Source organism: Chrysochloris asiatica, unplaced genomic scaffold (genome assembly GCF_000296735.1).
Source record: "Chrysochloris asiatica unplaced genomic scaffold, ChrAsi1.0 scaffold00028, whole genome shotgun sequence".
NCBI classification, from domain to species: domain Eukaryota; kingdom Metazoa; phylum Chordata; class Mammalia; order Afrosoricida; family Chrysochloridae; genus Chrysochloris; species Chrysochloris asiatica.
Genome location: NW_006408546.1, coordinates 15,528,260 through 15,544,038, shown reverse-complemented (window position 1 = coordinate 15,544,038; position 15,779 = coordinate 15,528,260). Strand labels below are relative to the sequence as shown.

Genomic DNA, 15,779 nt, shown 5'->3' with positions numbered 1-15,779 from the left:
ACTATCTCCTCTGTGGGCTTGTGTGATAATTCCTATTCTGGAATGCCAATAATTCTTATGTTATTCCTCTTCATGTTATCCAACATGAATCTTAGGCCTTCTTCAGATTTTTTATCCTTTTTTGTGTTTGTTCTATCTTAGTAGTGTTGAGAGATTTATCTTGTAGCTCACTAGTTCTATCTCTTCAATTCTACTCCTTTGGCCCTTTCAATGTCTTGTCCATTTCTGATATTCTATTATTAATCGTTTAGAACTCTTTCTGTAAGGTTTTGAATTGTTTCCAATGCTGTATCTATCTTATTTGATTGTTCCTGTAGCACTTTCCTGAGTTCTTCCTTATTTTTCTCAATTGCATTGTATAGTGTTTTGATACCTTTTATAATCATTTTTAGGAATTCCTTCTCAGGCTTTTCCAAAGCCTGCCCATCTTCCAGTATGGAGTGTAGGTCTCCTTCCAGCTCATTTGCCTCATTCACTTTATCTCTTTTCTGGACATGTGTAGATATGGTCATCTGCTTCTGTTTTTTAGGCATCTTCAGGGGTTATCTGTGGACTTAATACTTAGATGGGTATGTATTTTGGTATTTTTTATGCTTTCTGAATGCCTTCGGGTAGATGTGGTCAGGAAATGGGCTTCCCTTTTCACTCTTCTTCCTGAGAAATTTCAAGATACCACTGTTGGTTGCTTTGATGTAACTTAGGATTTAATTTTCGGCCTATTTCCTCTTTTGCCTGCTTGTCCCGCTCCACAATCCCCGTTCAGGCCTTTTTTCTAGTTGAAACAGTTCAGGGCTGGCTGTGGCTGTTTGGTTTTAATTGGAAACTGTCTCTTTAAATTGCAAGAACTGTGCGCATGCATAGTAGAACCCTCCGAGGGTGGGGCTGGGGTGACCACTAGCTCAGGCACCCCTATAGTCACCAAATGGAGGTGCACAGACATAAGGGACCAATGAACAGCTACCAAGAGAAAAAAATGTCCACACCTTTATCTCTGCAGTTCTGCTAGGCATCTGTGGCCACTCTGATCCTTTCCTCCCTTGTCTCACCAAGATGGCGGCTCCTGGAGCAGCCAAGCGTCCCAGACTAGAAAGCAATAGATTTCTTGCTTCTGCCACGCCACATATTCCCCCAGCTGTAAGCCTTCCAAACTTCTAAATATTCCTTTATATGTGGTTCAGAGTTCTGAGACCATCCCCTGAGCTTGCTTGGTCGGGTATTCTGTGTTGTTGTTGGTGGAGCTCTTTACTACACGTCCACCCGATCCGCCATCTTGTTTGTTCTCCTGTTTTTTTCTTTTATGTTTTAAAGCTTTTATTATGAATTAAGTGATAATTTACATTGTAGAAAATCAGTTTTACACTTCATCAATCGTATTTTGTTTCATTGCAATGATTACAATCCTCTCCATGCACCATTGGTTAACAGTATTTGCTTCTATTCCCTCTAACTTTTTTGATGTACACAAAAACACGCAGGAATATGTAATCCTTTAAACAACCAAAGGGCACATTCTGGAAGCCAGCCTCCTGCCTGCCAGCACACAGCCTTTCTCTTTCCATAAGTCTAGAGTTCTCAGCTGCTCCATCTCTCCATGCCATCATCACCTCTGGTGTCACTGCTTCCCTGGTTAGGATCCCACATTCTGCTCATGCTCTTCTTGCTTGACGGTCATAGGGTCCTCTACCAATAACAATTTTTTTTTTGAAAGAAAATTTTATTCTCCTTTGAGTATCATGCTAAATTTTGTTTGCAGAGGTCTGAATGTTTCTGTTTATACTCTTCTGTGAGTTGTTTTGGTACCCATCTCACACAAATTTTTCGAAACCCAAGTCTGTCGTGGATTATATGTTTGGTAGAATCATGGTTGATTTGCAAATGATTTGCCACATAATCCACTGTCACTCATCTATTTGACAGAATCATTTTACATGCACTCTCAATGTTGTCATCAGCTGTGAACTTGGATGTTCATTTTAATACAACCAGAATGTGGATATTTTCTGGCTCAAATTTGTAGCATTTATCAATAACGTCTCTTATTCCTATGTACCTCTTAGTGTCATTGTTTGCCCTGGCCAATTTGTGTTCACTTTACCCACATTAAATATTGCCTTTACCATCACCAGAAAGGAGTCTTGGTGTGGCACTATAGAATAAGCATTGGTCTGCTAACTGCAAGGTCAATGGTTCAAACCCACTAGCTGCTCGTCACAAATGCTATACAGGGTTGCTATGATTTGGAACAGATTCAGTGGCACATAACAGCATCACCCCAAAAAACAAATGTCTATTATCTAAAGGGTGATTTCCCTTCCCTCCGTCTTCCACCCTGGTAACCATCAAAGAACAATGTCTGCTATATGTACACCTATGTTTGTCTTTTTTTAAAAGTGGGATCTAATAGGATCATTCAGATCCTTTTGTGACTTTTTTCACTCAGCATAATGCCCTCCAGATTCACCCATGTTATGTTTTGTGAACTCATCATTATTCTTTATTGCTATATAACATTCCATTATATAGTATATATAGCACAGTTTGTTTATCCATTCATCTGCTGATGGGCACTTAAGTTGTTTCTATCTTTATGCTTTTGTGAATAAGGCTGAAATGGACATAGATGTGCATATTGGCTTTATTTTTATATTTAAATCTTTGATCCTTGTAGAATTTATTTTGGTTTAAGATGTGCAAGAATCATCCAATTCATATTTTTCCAGGCAGCCAACCACATGTTCCAACACTATTCCTCATGAATCCATCTCCTACTAAGTTTCCTTTTTTCCATGTTTGTGTGGGCTTTTTATTTTGTTTCACTGCTGAGTGCTTTAGCATGAGCCACTTCTTTTAAATTTCTATAGCTTTATATTATGCTTTAGTATGTAGAGGACCCATTTGATAAACTTTTAATCTTTTTCAGAAAACAGAGTGGAAGAAAAAAATGAAGGAACTACAGGAAGCGCACGTGACTCAGAAGATGGAGGTAGCTCTCGTTGGGTGGTCTGGGAGAATTTGGTTTCCTGTGACCACTTCCCATAACTCAGTACTTCCTGCCTGTCTCCCCACCTCCCACACTGGCTAGGAGATATTTTACTGCTGATATTACTTCTGGATTCTGATCCCTGTTGAGACTTGAAAGTAGTCACTTGCTCAATCAGCAGCTTTCCTGGTCAACATTGAGGACCTCTAGGCCTTGTCTTTTTCACTCTGTGGGGTCCTCTTTGACTAACCCCTCAGGCCTTCCAAGCAGGGGCGTGCTATCAGCCTGAGATGTATACCCTGGCCATTTTCTGTTTGGACCCTTCTTTGGAATCCCACTCAGCTGAAAAGCAGGTACCTGTGGATGTCAATGATAATTTGAGGGGCGATCAAATGGAAGGGCTTAGATATGGTGAACAGAGGCCAACAGACTTCAGAGCAGAGAAAACAGCTTCTATTACAATGCTTCAGAGAAGGAGGCTAGTAGAGAAGGGAGTTGGCTAATAAGAGTTCCAGGTTCTGCCAGGAGAAAGCCGGAAGGTGAGCATGCTCAGATCAGAGTCTGGCACTTGGTAGCTGCTTTCACTTATTCCCACCTGAAGATTTTATTTTAATCAAAACTTAAACAATTTTTTTAAAAAATATGAAATGCATTCATGTGATTCCAAAAACACAAGAAATGTAAAAAGACTTTACACTGAGTAAAGTCTTACGCCCATGCTGTCTCCATCGACCAATACTTAACACCCACAGCACAGGGGACTAATTTTTGTGTTTTGTTTTTATGTATTCTAGAGTTTTTTGAGGCCACTACAAATAGGCTCATTTTCTCTCTGTTTTTACACCAGAGGTAGCATGTTAGCACATCTTCTTTACCACTTCTTTTGACTCAACAACATCCATTGAATGGTTTTTGAATGTTCTCAGCTTACCTGACTGCCCTCAGTGCCTAGTCACACCTGGTAGAGCCTTTCTGCCATGGTCTTAGGAACTTTTCTTAGAAGTCTTAGGACTTCTCTTCCTGCATAGTTCAAAGTGTCAAAAGACAGCTGCTGTGAGCCCTGGATTTGGTTCCAACTCATAGCGACTCTGTGTAGGGTTTCTGAGGCTATAAATCTTTATGGGAGCAGAAAGTTTCATCTTTCTTCTGCGGAGCAACTGGCGGATTGGAGCTGCTGATCTTACGTTTAGTAACTTAATGTGTAACCCACAATACCACAATGGCTCCTTGTCTAAAGACTGTCATAGCGACTCCATGTAGTGCTTCTGAGGAGTGGCTGGTGTGTTTGAACCGACAACCTTGTGGTTTGCAGTCCAGTGTTGATCTGACAGCATCACACCAGGATTGTTGTTGTTGTTGTTAAGTGCCGTTGAGTCGGTTCTGACCCATAGCGACCCTGTATAGGGTTTCCGAGGGTGTAAATCCTTACAGGAGTAGAAAGCCTCCCTCATCTTTCTCCGCAGAGCGGCTGGTAGTTTCGAACTGCTGACCTTAAGGTTCGCAGCCCGATTCGTAACCACTACGCTAGATTAGAAGGTAGTTTTTTTAGAAAGTCAATTGCCCAGACCTGAAAATCCGAAACCCCGACAGTATTTGCCTACAGGTGTGGGTCCTGCAGACACAGGGTGCTGAGAGGTCCCTGCAGATATCTAACTAATGACCATCCTGTGCCCACCAGCTGCAGGAGGAGAATGAGAGGCTGCAGGCTTCCCTGTCCCAGGATCAGAGGAAAGCAGCTGCCCAGTCCCAGCGCCAGATCAGTGCCCTTCGCGCCCAGCTCCAGGAACAGGCCAGGATCATCACTTCCCGGGAAGAAATGGTATGTCAGCCTCTCTTCTCAGTCAGGCCCTGGCACCCCCTGGCCTCATTCATGTGACAATCTCCTTGGATTTTTCTGAGGTCATCATCACTAGAAGCTTACGTTTTCCAGACTGAAGATGTTGTCTACTTTGGGGGCTATCAGAAGATGGGTTGACGCTATCCTCAGAGACTATATGCCAAGTACCTGTTGTTGTTGTTGTTAAGTGCCATCAAGTCGGCTCTGACTCATTGTGACCTTGTACAAGGTTTCCAAAGAGCGATTGGTAGATTTGAATCACCGATCTACAGCATCACACCAGGAATCCTGGTTGATACTTATTACCTCATTAAGCTGCACCACAGCTGTGGTAGCTTAGTGGTTATGAACCTTAAGGTCAGTAGTTCGAAACTACCAGCTGTTCCATGGGAGAAAGATGAGGTTTTCTGCTCCTGTAAAGATGTACAGCCTTGGAAACCCTGTACAGGGATGCTATGAGTTGGAACCAACTCCATGGCACATAATCACCACCACCAGCACAGCTCTTTGAGTAGTTATCACTTCCTCCCATCTTCATTAGACTAATGACAAAACTGAGTCTTGGGAAGTAAAAGGCATTGCTCAAGTTCGCACTGGACACTCTAAAGCAGGGGTGGGGAACATCTAGCCTGTGGGCCATATAAGCATGCAAAATCATTTGATCTGATCATGTCAAGGAAACAATAGGTGGGACTTGAAATTCAATACATCTAGGACTTTCTTTCATAGCAACATACATTTATATTAAGTGATGTTATAAATATAAATGGCCCTTGGCAGAAACAAGGTTCCCCACCCCTTCTCTAAGGAGTTCTGATAGCATAGTGGTTACGAGTTGGGCTGCCAACCTCAATGTCAGCAGTTCGCAACCATCAGCAGTTCTGTGGGAGAAAGATGAGGCTATCTGCTCCCGTAAAGATTTACAGCCTAGGAAACCCTGTGCAGGGTCACTATGAGTCGGAATAGACTCCAGGTACTTAACAACAACAACAACAATCCCTGCTCTAAAGCAACGAGATGAGATTTAACCTTAGCCAGGCATGTGGAATGCAAAGCCTATGCTCTTTACACTGCGTTCTCATATATAATTTTGTACTTAATACCTTTTGCTAATTAATTAACTGCCTCTGATGAAGTTTTCAGATTAATCAGTGTGGTAACAAGGTACTAAGTGACCCTCTCCTAAACCTGGCCTCTGTACTCTTAACTTACATTGCTGATCATTCTCTACTTAGCTCAGGCCCAGTTCCCCTGCCTCCTCCCCAGGTCTATGGAGAAGTTACATCTTCCCTTGTGGCCTCAGGTCCTTGTGTGGTCTGACACCCAGCTCACAGACAAGCCTCCACACAGTTTACCTGGCTGAGCACCCATGGGCACTGTCTAGTCTGCTCTACCTGTGCCCGCAACTCTTCTTGGCTTTTCTAATCTCCCAGGCACACATCACCCAGTCAACATATCAAACCCACCCCTCTGGCAACTTTATTTTCATTGTTTCTCCCCATTGCTTTTAGCTTTTCACTGGAAATTTCCTCCTTATGTTATCAGGACTTTGGTTTGCAGTTATTTCATTTAGGAAACAATTGGCTGAGTTAACAGAATAGGTTGATAGGGAGTAGTTTTCATTATAACACTGAGAGAAATGGACAGGTCCCGGCCTTGGTTTAGTTTCAAAATTATCCTACTAGAAACCCAGATTGTCTTTTTCACCATCTTCAGTGTCTTAACATTGGTTCTTATATTTGCCTTCTCATAGCTGCAAGTTGGCTGTCTTAGCATAAAGCATCACAGACATATTTGGTGGAAGAAGCTGACAAAAAGGCCCCTTTCCCAGTACTTTAGTTAGTGTCTTACTGATGGGAGCTGTTTCACAAGGACAAGTTCAGCTGCAAAGAAAGCTGAGAAATGGACTAAGTTTTATAATTTCTAGAGTAGAGGTAGGCAAGGGAGGAAACAGTTGGGAGTGGATGCTGGACCAGTCATGCTTCAGTTATATGACATGTTATTGTTGTTAGGTACCATTGAATCAGGACTGACTCAGTGACCTTAGGCACAACAAAATGAAACACTACACCAGCCTGCACCAATTTCACAGTTGTTGCTATGCTCAAGCCCATTGGTGCTGCCACTGTGCCAATCCATCTTGTTGGGGATCTTCTTTTTCCTGACCCTCCACTTTACCAAACATAATGTCCTTCTCCAGGAACTGATCCCTCCTGACACTATGTCTGAAGAATGAGAGATGATGACTTCTAAAAATTAGCCTGCTGTATTCAATTAACTCACCCCTAATGTGATGTCCAAGGAGCTCTGGTAGCATAGTGGTTACGAATTGGGCTGCTACCCTCAGGGTCAGCAGTTCAAAACTACCAGCTGTTCCACGGGAGAAAGATGAAGCTTTCTGCTCCTGTAAAGATTTACAGCCTCGGAAACCCTGCACAGGGTTGCTATGAATTGGAACCGAGTCCACGGCACATAACAACAACAACAACAACAACAATGTGATGTCTGGAGTCCTGGTGTGGCACTGTGGGTTAATGCACCAGACTGCAAAGTTGTTTGAACCACAAAGTTGATGGTTCAAGCTCACCAGCTGCTCCTTGGAAACCCTATACAGGGTCACTATGGGTCGGAACTGACTTGATGGCACTTACCAACAACAAATGTTATGTCCTGGGTGTTGCGCTGTGGGTTAAGGCGCTGGACTCCAAGGTCAGTTTGAACTGCATGGTTGGTGGTTCAAGCTCACCAGCCAGTCCTCGGAAACCCCATACCGGGTTGCTATGAGTCAGAACCAGCACGACAGCACTTAACAACAATAACAATGTGATGTCCTGGTGTGGCACTGTGGGTAAATGTGCTAGACTGCAAAGCGGGTTTGAACTGAAAGGGCGGCAGTTAAAACTTACCAGTTGCTCCTTGGAAACCTTATACAGGGTTGCTATGGGTTGGAACTGACTTGAAGGCACTTAACAACAATAACAGTGTAATGGCTGGAACTGTGGTTGCCTTGACAGGGCCAGACCAAATGACTTCATGTGCCATAAATGGCTTGTGGGCCAGACATTCCCCACCCCTGCTGTATATAGACCAAGAGGCAGTTGTCAGAACAGAACAAAGGAACACTGAATGGTTTAAAATTAGGAAAGGTGTGCCCCAGGGATGTATTCTTTCACCATGCTTATTCAATCTGTATGCTGAGCAAAAAATTAGAGAAACTGGGGTATATGAAGAAAAACATGACATCAGGATTGGAGAAAGACTCATCAACAACCTGTGATATGCAGATGGTACAACCTTACTTACTGAAAACGAAGAGGACTTAAAAATGTCTACTGATGAAGACCAAAGACCATAGCCTACAGTATGGGTTGCACCTCACTGTAAAGAAAGCAAAAATCCTTACCACTAGACCAATAAACAGAAAGGATTGAAGATGTCAATGACTTCATTTTGCTTGGATCAACCATCAACACTCATAGAAGCAGCAGTCAAGAAATCAAAGGATGTATTACATTAGTGAATCTATTGCATAAGACCTCTTTAAAGTGTTGAAGAACAAAGATGTCAGTTTGAGGACTTAGGTGCGCCTGGCCCAAGCCATGGTATTTTCCATAACCTCATATGCATGTGAAAGTTGGACAGTGAATAAGGGAGACTGTAGAAGAATTGATGCTTTTGAGTTATGGTGTTGAAGGAGGATATTGAAAGTATCATGGACTGCCAAAAGAACAAACAGATCTATTTTGGAAGAAGTACATCCAGAGTGTTCTTGGAAGCCAGAATGGCCAGACTTTGTCTCTTATACTTGGATATGTTATCAGCAGGGACCAGTCACTAGAGAAGGATACCATATTTGGTAAAGTGGAGGCTCAGATAATAAGAGGAAGACACCCAATGAGATTGATTGGCACAATGGCGGTAGCAATGGGCTCAGGTGTAGCAATGATTGTGAAGTTGGCCCAGGACCAGGCAGTGTTCGTTCTGTTATGCACAAGGTTGCCATGAGTTGGTACCAACTTGATGGCACCTAACAACAACAATTTTGAACAGCCCATGAATGATGTTATAAATATCCAAATGGCCCTCAGCAGATACAGGCCTTCCCATCCTTAATGTATATAGGTTCCTCATTAGCACAATTAAGTGTTCTGGAATATTCATTCTCTGCAACGTTGTCCATAGCATGGCATGAATCACGCAATCGAAAGTCTTTGCATAGTCACTAAAGAACAGGTAAACATAGTTCTGGTATTGTCTGCTTTCAGCCCAGATCCATTTGATGTCAGCAGTGATATCACAGGCTGTTCCTGTGAATGTACTGCTGCACGTGCTTTTAAATTATCTTTAGAAAATTTTACTTGCATGTGATATTAATGATATTGTCCAATGATTTCTGCATTCTGTTGGGTCACCTCTCTTTAGGATGTGACATAGTAATAAAAGGCAACTCAGACTTAAGCAGAAGAAGAACTTGGTCATAAGGATTTACAGGGTATTCTGCAGAACTCCAGACAGGGGAGCAGTTGAGTCTCAGAATATACTGGAATTCGAGATGTGAATTGGTCAGGAGTTTTCCTGTGCCGTTTCTCTCTGTTCCTTTCTATCTGTATCTTTTCTTTTATTCTGAAGATTAGCTTCTTGTCCTTATAAGTTCCATGTGGCAAAATAAACAACAAACTCCCAAAGGCAACGCAAAAAGAAAAAAAACACTGGACTGCTGACTGCTGATGACGTTAGATGTTACTAGCTTCAAATTCTTGGTCCAAATCTGGACAGTCAACTATGGCTATGGTATGAAGTCATGCTCAATGTGGCTACCCCATTGGCAGCTATGTGGAAGGAGGGAGGGAAAGGCAAGTTGTGAAAAGACTGAGCAACAATTCAGTAAATGCCCACATTGTGCCTTCTAACAGGGATCACTAGGGGAGCACTCCCTTCGAGGGGAGGACTCAGCTCAGGAGGGAAGCCTCTACTTTGCCCTGGTAAGGCAGAGTCTCCAATAATTATCTCAGTGGCACTCACTGTGTGCAGGAAGCATGGGGCTCCCACTCTTCAACTCACAGTCTCTCTCTGAAGAGGGGCGTTTTTATCTTTCTAGCTGGTGTGGTGCTGTGGGATAAAGCACTGGACCATAAGGTCAGTTTGAACCACAAGGTTGGCAGTTCAAACTCATCAGCCGCTTCTTGGAAACCCTATGCAGGGTTGCTATGAGTTGGAACCAACTCAATGGTACTTAACAACAACAACAACAATCCTGGAGGAAAAAGGAGCATGATGCCTACTGATTGCCAGTGCTTACCCTTCTCACATATGGACTGCAGGAGATGGGTGGCAGACTTGGGTGGCATACCCAGAGTCCCTCTGGTTCCCAGTGAATGGCATGGAACCTGGCTGGCCTTTCCTAACTGTGCTAAGCATTCCTCCTGCTCGGAGCAGTTCTGACAGTGTTCCCTGCTGCCTGTAATGTGCTCTGGTCCATCTCTTTGCAGATCCAGACTCTGTCCCTCAGGATGGTTGAGGGTAAGTCTGCAGGGGTGGGTGGGTGGGAGGGATTATAACAACCTTGCTTGTTATTTGGGGTTCTTAACCCTCTTTCCCCTGAACAATATATTTGTAGGTTGAGGCTTGGTGATAACAGTCCCTAGGATATAAGGTGTCTGACTCACTGGCTGGGATGAGGGAGGGAGAAAAGACATTAATTTCTGGGACAGACTGGGCTCCAGCTTGGCATCTGCATGGAAGGGTTCCCATACTGTCAGCCAGGTCTGTTGCCCAGCCGAATCTTTGTGAGGATATTGCAGGCAGTGATTGATGGAGCAGGCTCTAATTCACTACGCCTGTGGTTCAGGCCTCAGAGTAGTCCACTGCCTTTATCATGCCCCCAGTGTGTAGCAAGCTGACCCTAAATCCATGTAGATGTGACTGGTTGTGTGTTTTTCTCCTCTTGAGTTCTCTGGTGTGCTGGGGCAGTAGTGGAGGAGGCATGGAGTGTAGGGACCAGCATCTAAAGATATCTATTACCCACAGTGGGCAGTTTTTGCTTAGAGGACCCAGCTATTCCCTTATTCCATACTCCACATACCCCCTGGCCTTTCTGCCTTTTCTTGCAAACCCACATATTCCTACAAACCCCTACTTTTCAGCTAGACATTCATAGCCTTGCAACCAGTCCTATGACCCCAACTTCCTGAGCACAGGAGCCAGATGTTATTACGAACACAAACTTTGCAAGTGCTTTTAATTCATTATCTGGTTTCACTGTCACTGTGATTTAATGTGGGATGGGCATTATTATCCCTTTTACTAGATGTGGAAACCGAGACAGAGGCTCAAGGACTTGCTTTCTCATACTCAACTAATGAGGGACAGACCATAATGTGAGCTCTGGGCTCTCTACCTTCAGGGCCTGTAGTAGCCACCATCTTCCGTCCTGTGTCTTTCCAGTAAAGATGAAATGAAGAGAGGGATTGCTTTTTCTGGCGCCAACATTTGTCAAATGTACCGTAGTTTTCTTTAGGTTGGAGTCCAGGTCACTGGAACCATTAACTATTTCTTCTATCTCCAGGGACCCTCCAGGGGCCAAAGACTGCAGACACAGAGGAAGACTCTCCTGAGGAAGGTAGGACCTCATTTTCTCCCCTTTGTGTCCAATGCAAAAACCAGATTTGCTGCCTTCTTTACTGTTTTAGTTTGTGTCGACTTAACTGTATCTGGACACCTGAAGCTGGGGGTAGGAAAATAAGGACAGGAAGCAAATAGTTCTTAAGCACCTCAGATGTGCCAGGTGTTAACACACAGGTACTTGGATGCAATCTGCTGGTTCACTGATTGGGAAATCCAGGCTCCGAGAGGTTCAGTAACTTGTACACAGTTACATAGCTAGTAAGTAGAGAAGCCAGGATTTGGAGCAACATCTGATTCACAGCCTGTGCCCTGCGCCCACCCTACTGCCTCTCTCCTGGGACTAGCCAGAGCAGTGGACAAGAACAGGCTGTGTTACTTTGGAAATGACCTTTGCTGTCTTATTCTCTGTGGTGAGTGTGTTGCAGACAGATCACATAGGAATGAATGTATGGGGATCCTCCCCACTCCTGTTTTGGAGCATTGGGTACTTGCTGTTTTTATTCATCCTAGTGATGACTGATTCTATTCACAGAGCTCTCACTCAGATGTTGAGGGGAATGTAAAAAAAGCATGAAAAATACAGACATGTACCCTCTCTGGTAGCGTAGTGGTTACGAATTGGGCTTCAAACCTTAAGGTCAGCGGTTCAAAACTACCAGCTGCTCCGCGGGAGAAAGATGAGGCTTTCTACTCCCGTAGAGATTTACACCCTTGGAAACCCTGTACAGGGTCGCTATGGGTCGGACCCGACTCGATGGCACTTAACAACAACAACAACAACAACCCTCTCCACCAGAACATTCAGGACAGTCAGGGAGAAGAAACTCCTGTGAAAAGATCAGAAAGCTCTTACAGGGCAACCTACAGACTGGTGCTTGCCTGTCTGCTGCTCAAGTGAGGCTGCTATATGACAATTCCAGTTACCCATATTCAAGAGGGGTTTTAGTGTAATCAAAGAGTTCATTATGTTGTTATTTTTTCCAACTTTTTTATTGTGAATTGAGTGAAGGTTTACAGAGCAGATCATCAGTTTTATATTCAACACATCATACACTTGGTTTCACCTCTCAATGACTGCAGTGTAACATTGTTTTTCCCACTTCTTCCCAGTGTTTCTGGTTTCCATTCCTAGTTCTTTCTCTAGTCTTCTGAACTTTGTTCTTGGGTAAATGCTACCCTTGTAATTGTGAACGACTGACCATTCTATGGTGGTGTTATCCCCCTATAGAACTATCTATTGTTGGGCTGAAAATTGAACCATGGGAGTGAGTTTGGTTCCAGACCTGAAAGGTGACCTATGGCTATAGTCTTGGGGTGCCATCAGTCTCTATAGTAAGCCTCGTTTCTTTTATGATTTTGATTTTGTTCCACATTTGCTACCCAGTCTGTTTAGGACCCTCTAACGTGATCCCTTTCAGAGCAATTGCAGGGCACCATCTAGTTCTTAGGGTCTCAGGGTCATGGGGACTGATGATGTTCATGTGTTCTGCTAGCCCCCTGGACTAATTGTTTCCAAATTCTTCAATTTCATCACTTTTTTTCCTTCCAGGCAGGGAGAGAGCAATAGTAATCCTTCCTTTTTAAAAAAACAAACAGACAAACCAAACAACTTTTGATTGTGAATTGAGTGAAGGTTTACAGAACAAAGCAGTTGAACATTCAACACATTGCTTCATTATAATGCTTGCAATCACTTCCATCAGTTCATTTAACTCTCTTTACTTTAACTCTTGCTGTCTTCCCTGTGTCTCCAGCTACCTTCATCTTTCCTCTGCCAATTTCCTTCTTGTTGTGTATTGCCTGCCCCATCACTTGTATTCATGTGAATACCCTCTAGCATGTGAACAATTTCCCCTCTCCCATTCCCTGGAAACCATCAAAGAATGTTTCTTTTATCAAGAAAAATTTTTCATTTTACACCATTGGTCTCATACAGTATTTGTTCTTTTGTGATTGACTAATTTCACTTATTATAAAATCTTTCAGGTTCAGCCATGGTGTGGGTGTTTTGCAGATTAATTGTTAAATTCTGCACCATTGCATAATATACTATTGTGTGTATGAACCAGTTTGTTTAATCATTCTCTCTTGATAGGTATTTAGGTTGTTTCTATCGTTTTGCTATGTCTCTTATAGCCAGCAAACTGAAGGGTCCTGTTTTCTTAGCCATTCTGCTCCTCCCTGCCTCTTGACTGGTGCGTTTAATCCATTTATGTTCTGTATAATTATCGATAGGTATGAGTTGACTGCTGCTGTCCTTGTGCTCTGTGTGTGTGTGTGTGTTCTGTGGTGTTGCTTGTTTCTTAGTTCCACATCATTTTCTTCACAAAGTTCATTTTGTTTGTGGGTTTTCTTTTCATTTCTGTTGTGTTAATGTTTACCAAACCATTCTGATTTTTCTTTTTTCTTTTGATGTGAAGGTGTATTAATTTTCTTTGTGGTTACTCTGTAATTTATTAAGTTTTTCCCCAATTTAAACGTTCTATCTTTGCTTGAAATTTACTTGATTCCTGTCGTTTGGAAATTCTGTATCCACACTGTTTTCTGTTTTTTTTTATGGTTGACTTCATTATAAACTGATATAGCTGGTTCCCTATATTCAGTCTTGTAGGTTTGTTTTACTTCTATGTATGGATTGGAGTCCTGGTGTGTGCTCTAAGATAAGCACTGGATTGCTAACTGCAATGCTGGTGGTTCAAATCCACTAGTTTCTTCTCAGAAACCCTATGCAGGGTTGCTATGAGTCTGAACTGACTCAGTGGCACTTAGCAACAACATATATAGATTGTGTAGTGGATTACAAGCTGGACTGCTAACTGCAAGGTCAGCGGTTCAAATCTACCAGTTATTCCACAGGAGAAAGATGAGGCTTTTGTGCCCATAAAAGTTTACAGCCTTGGAAACTATACAGGGATGCTATGAGTTGGAACTGACTCCACGGCACACAGCCACTACCACTACCATATCTGGATTGAGTTCTGGGTGGTGTTGTCACGTATGGTAATCTTAGGTTGTTGTCTGCTGTTGTTTATTCTTAATACAAACAACACCTTTAGTAATTTTTGTAAAGTTGATCTTTGTATCAAATTCCTTTAATTTATGTTTATCTGGAAATATCACTGTCCTACTTAAGAGGGACAGCTTTGCTGCATATATAATTGTTGGTTTGCAATTTTTTTCTTTATAGTTTTGTATATGTTATCCTACTGTCTTCTTGCTTGCCTGGTTCCTGCTGAGAAATCAGAGCTTAGTCTTACTGGCGCTTCTTTGTAGGAAACTATTCATTTTTTCTGAGCTTCTCTTAGGATCCTTTCCTTGTCTTTGGTTTGGGAGGTTTGATTATGATATGCATTGGTGATTTGCTTTTGGGATCTATGCTGTTTGGGGTTTGTCCAGCTTCTTAATGTCCAATCTCTTAATGTTTTTAATGATGTTAGCTGTGGGAGGGATGTGACAGCAGAGTTCTTGGCCCTAGATGGAGTTACTAGAGGCCTAGGAGTTCTCTGTTAAGGGCACTCAATCTGATTATTAATGTTTACAGCTGTTTTTCTTCATTTTGAATTGTACCCCATCAGTAATGAAGGTCCCAAAGGCTTCATTCCATTCACCTCATCATGATCAGATCTAGTTTGAGGAGGCAGTGCTTCCCTGTCTTAGTTTGAGTGCCTTCCAACCTGAGGGGCTCCTCTTCTGACACTATAGCTAACCATATTCTGGTGCTCTTCATCATGTTTCCGTATTGAGTATTCTGGTGCTGACAGTGTTAGGGTTTTCAGTGACTAAATCTGCACAAGTAGTCCGTCTCTCCTTCTTCCTACTCTTTGTCTGGAAGCTCAGCTAGGATTTTGTAGTAAAAATGAAGATTTATATGTCACTTTTGGCCAGGAATCTGTTGAGTAACACAGAGTTCACATGTGAGATGAATTATATCCTAACAAACTGGGAATGTATGTCCTAGAAAGGAGAGTCAGGGAGATACCAGCCATGCCCCTGTTCTGTTTCAATGGATGTTTCATTCACTCATCATACTGCACTGGGGCTGTTCACATGCTTTCTCCTTCTTTCCTCACAGTGATCCTCAAACTTCTATCCCAGGAGAGCAGACTCTGGCATCACTTGATAACTTGTTAGAACTGCAGATTCTCAGGCCCCTGAATCAGAGACTCCAGGAGCCCACCAGTGTGTTTTAACAAGCCCTCCAGGGGATTCTGGTGGTCTATCAAGTTTGAGAACCATTATAAGACTTACTGTGAGCAGCACATTAAGAAGCATCAGAGGAGCTTGTAAATGTTTGGACAACTGCAATCAGACTAATTAACTCCAAACATCTGAGGCTGA

General features: G+C 42.8%; 1 protein-coding gene across 1 annotated transcript in view; it reads left to right on the top strand.

The window, feature by feature from the left end:
* The window catches only part of DZIP1L (DAZ interacting zinc finger protein 1-like), a 62,415-nt gene that overhangs the window by 31,197 nt on the left and 15,439 nt on the right, over nt 1-15,779 (top strand). The window contains exons 6-9 of the mRNA XM_006846646.1: nt 2,921-2,983; nt 4,659-4,799; nt 10,307-10,337; nt 11,383-11,436. Of these exons, the coding sequence (XP_006846709.1) occupies nt 2,921-2,983; nt 4,659-4,799; nt 10,307-10,337; nt 11,383-11,436 (289 nt within the window). The remainder of the gene's footprint in view (nt 1-2,920; nt 2,984-4,658; nt 4,800-10,306; nt 10,338-11,382; nt 11,437-15,779) is intronic.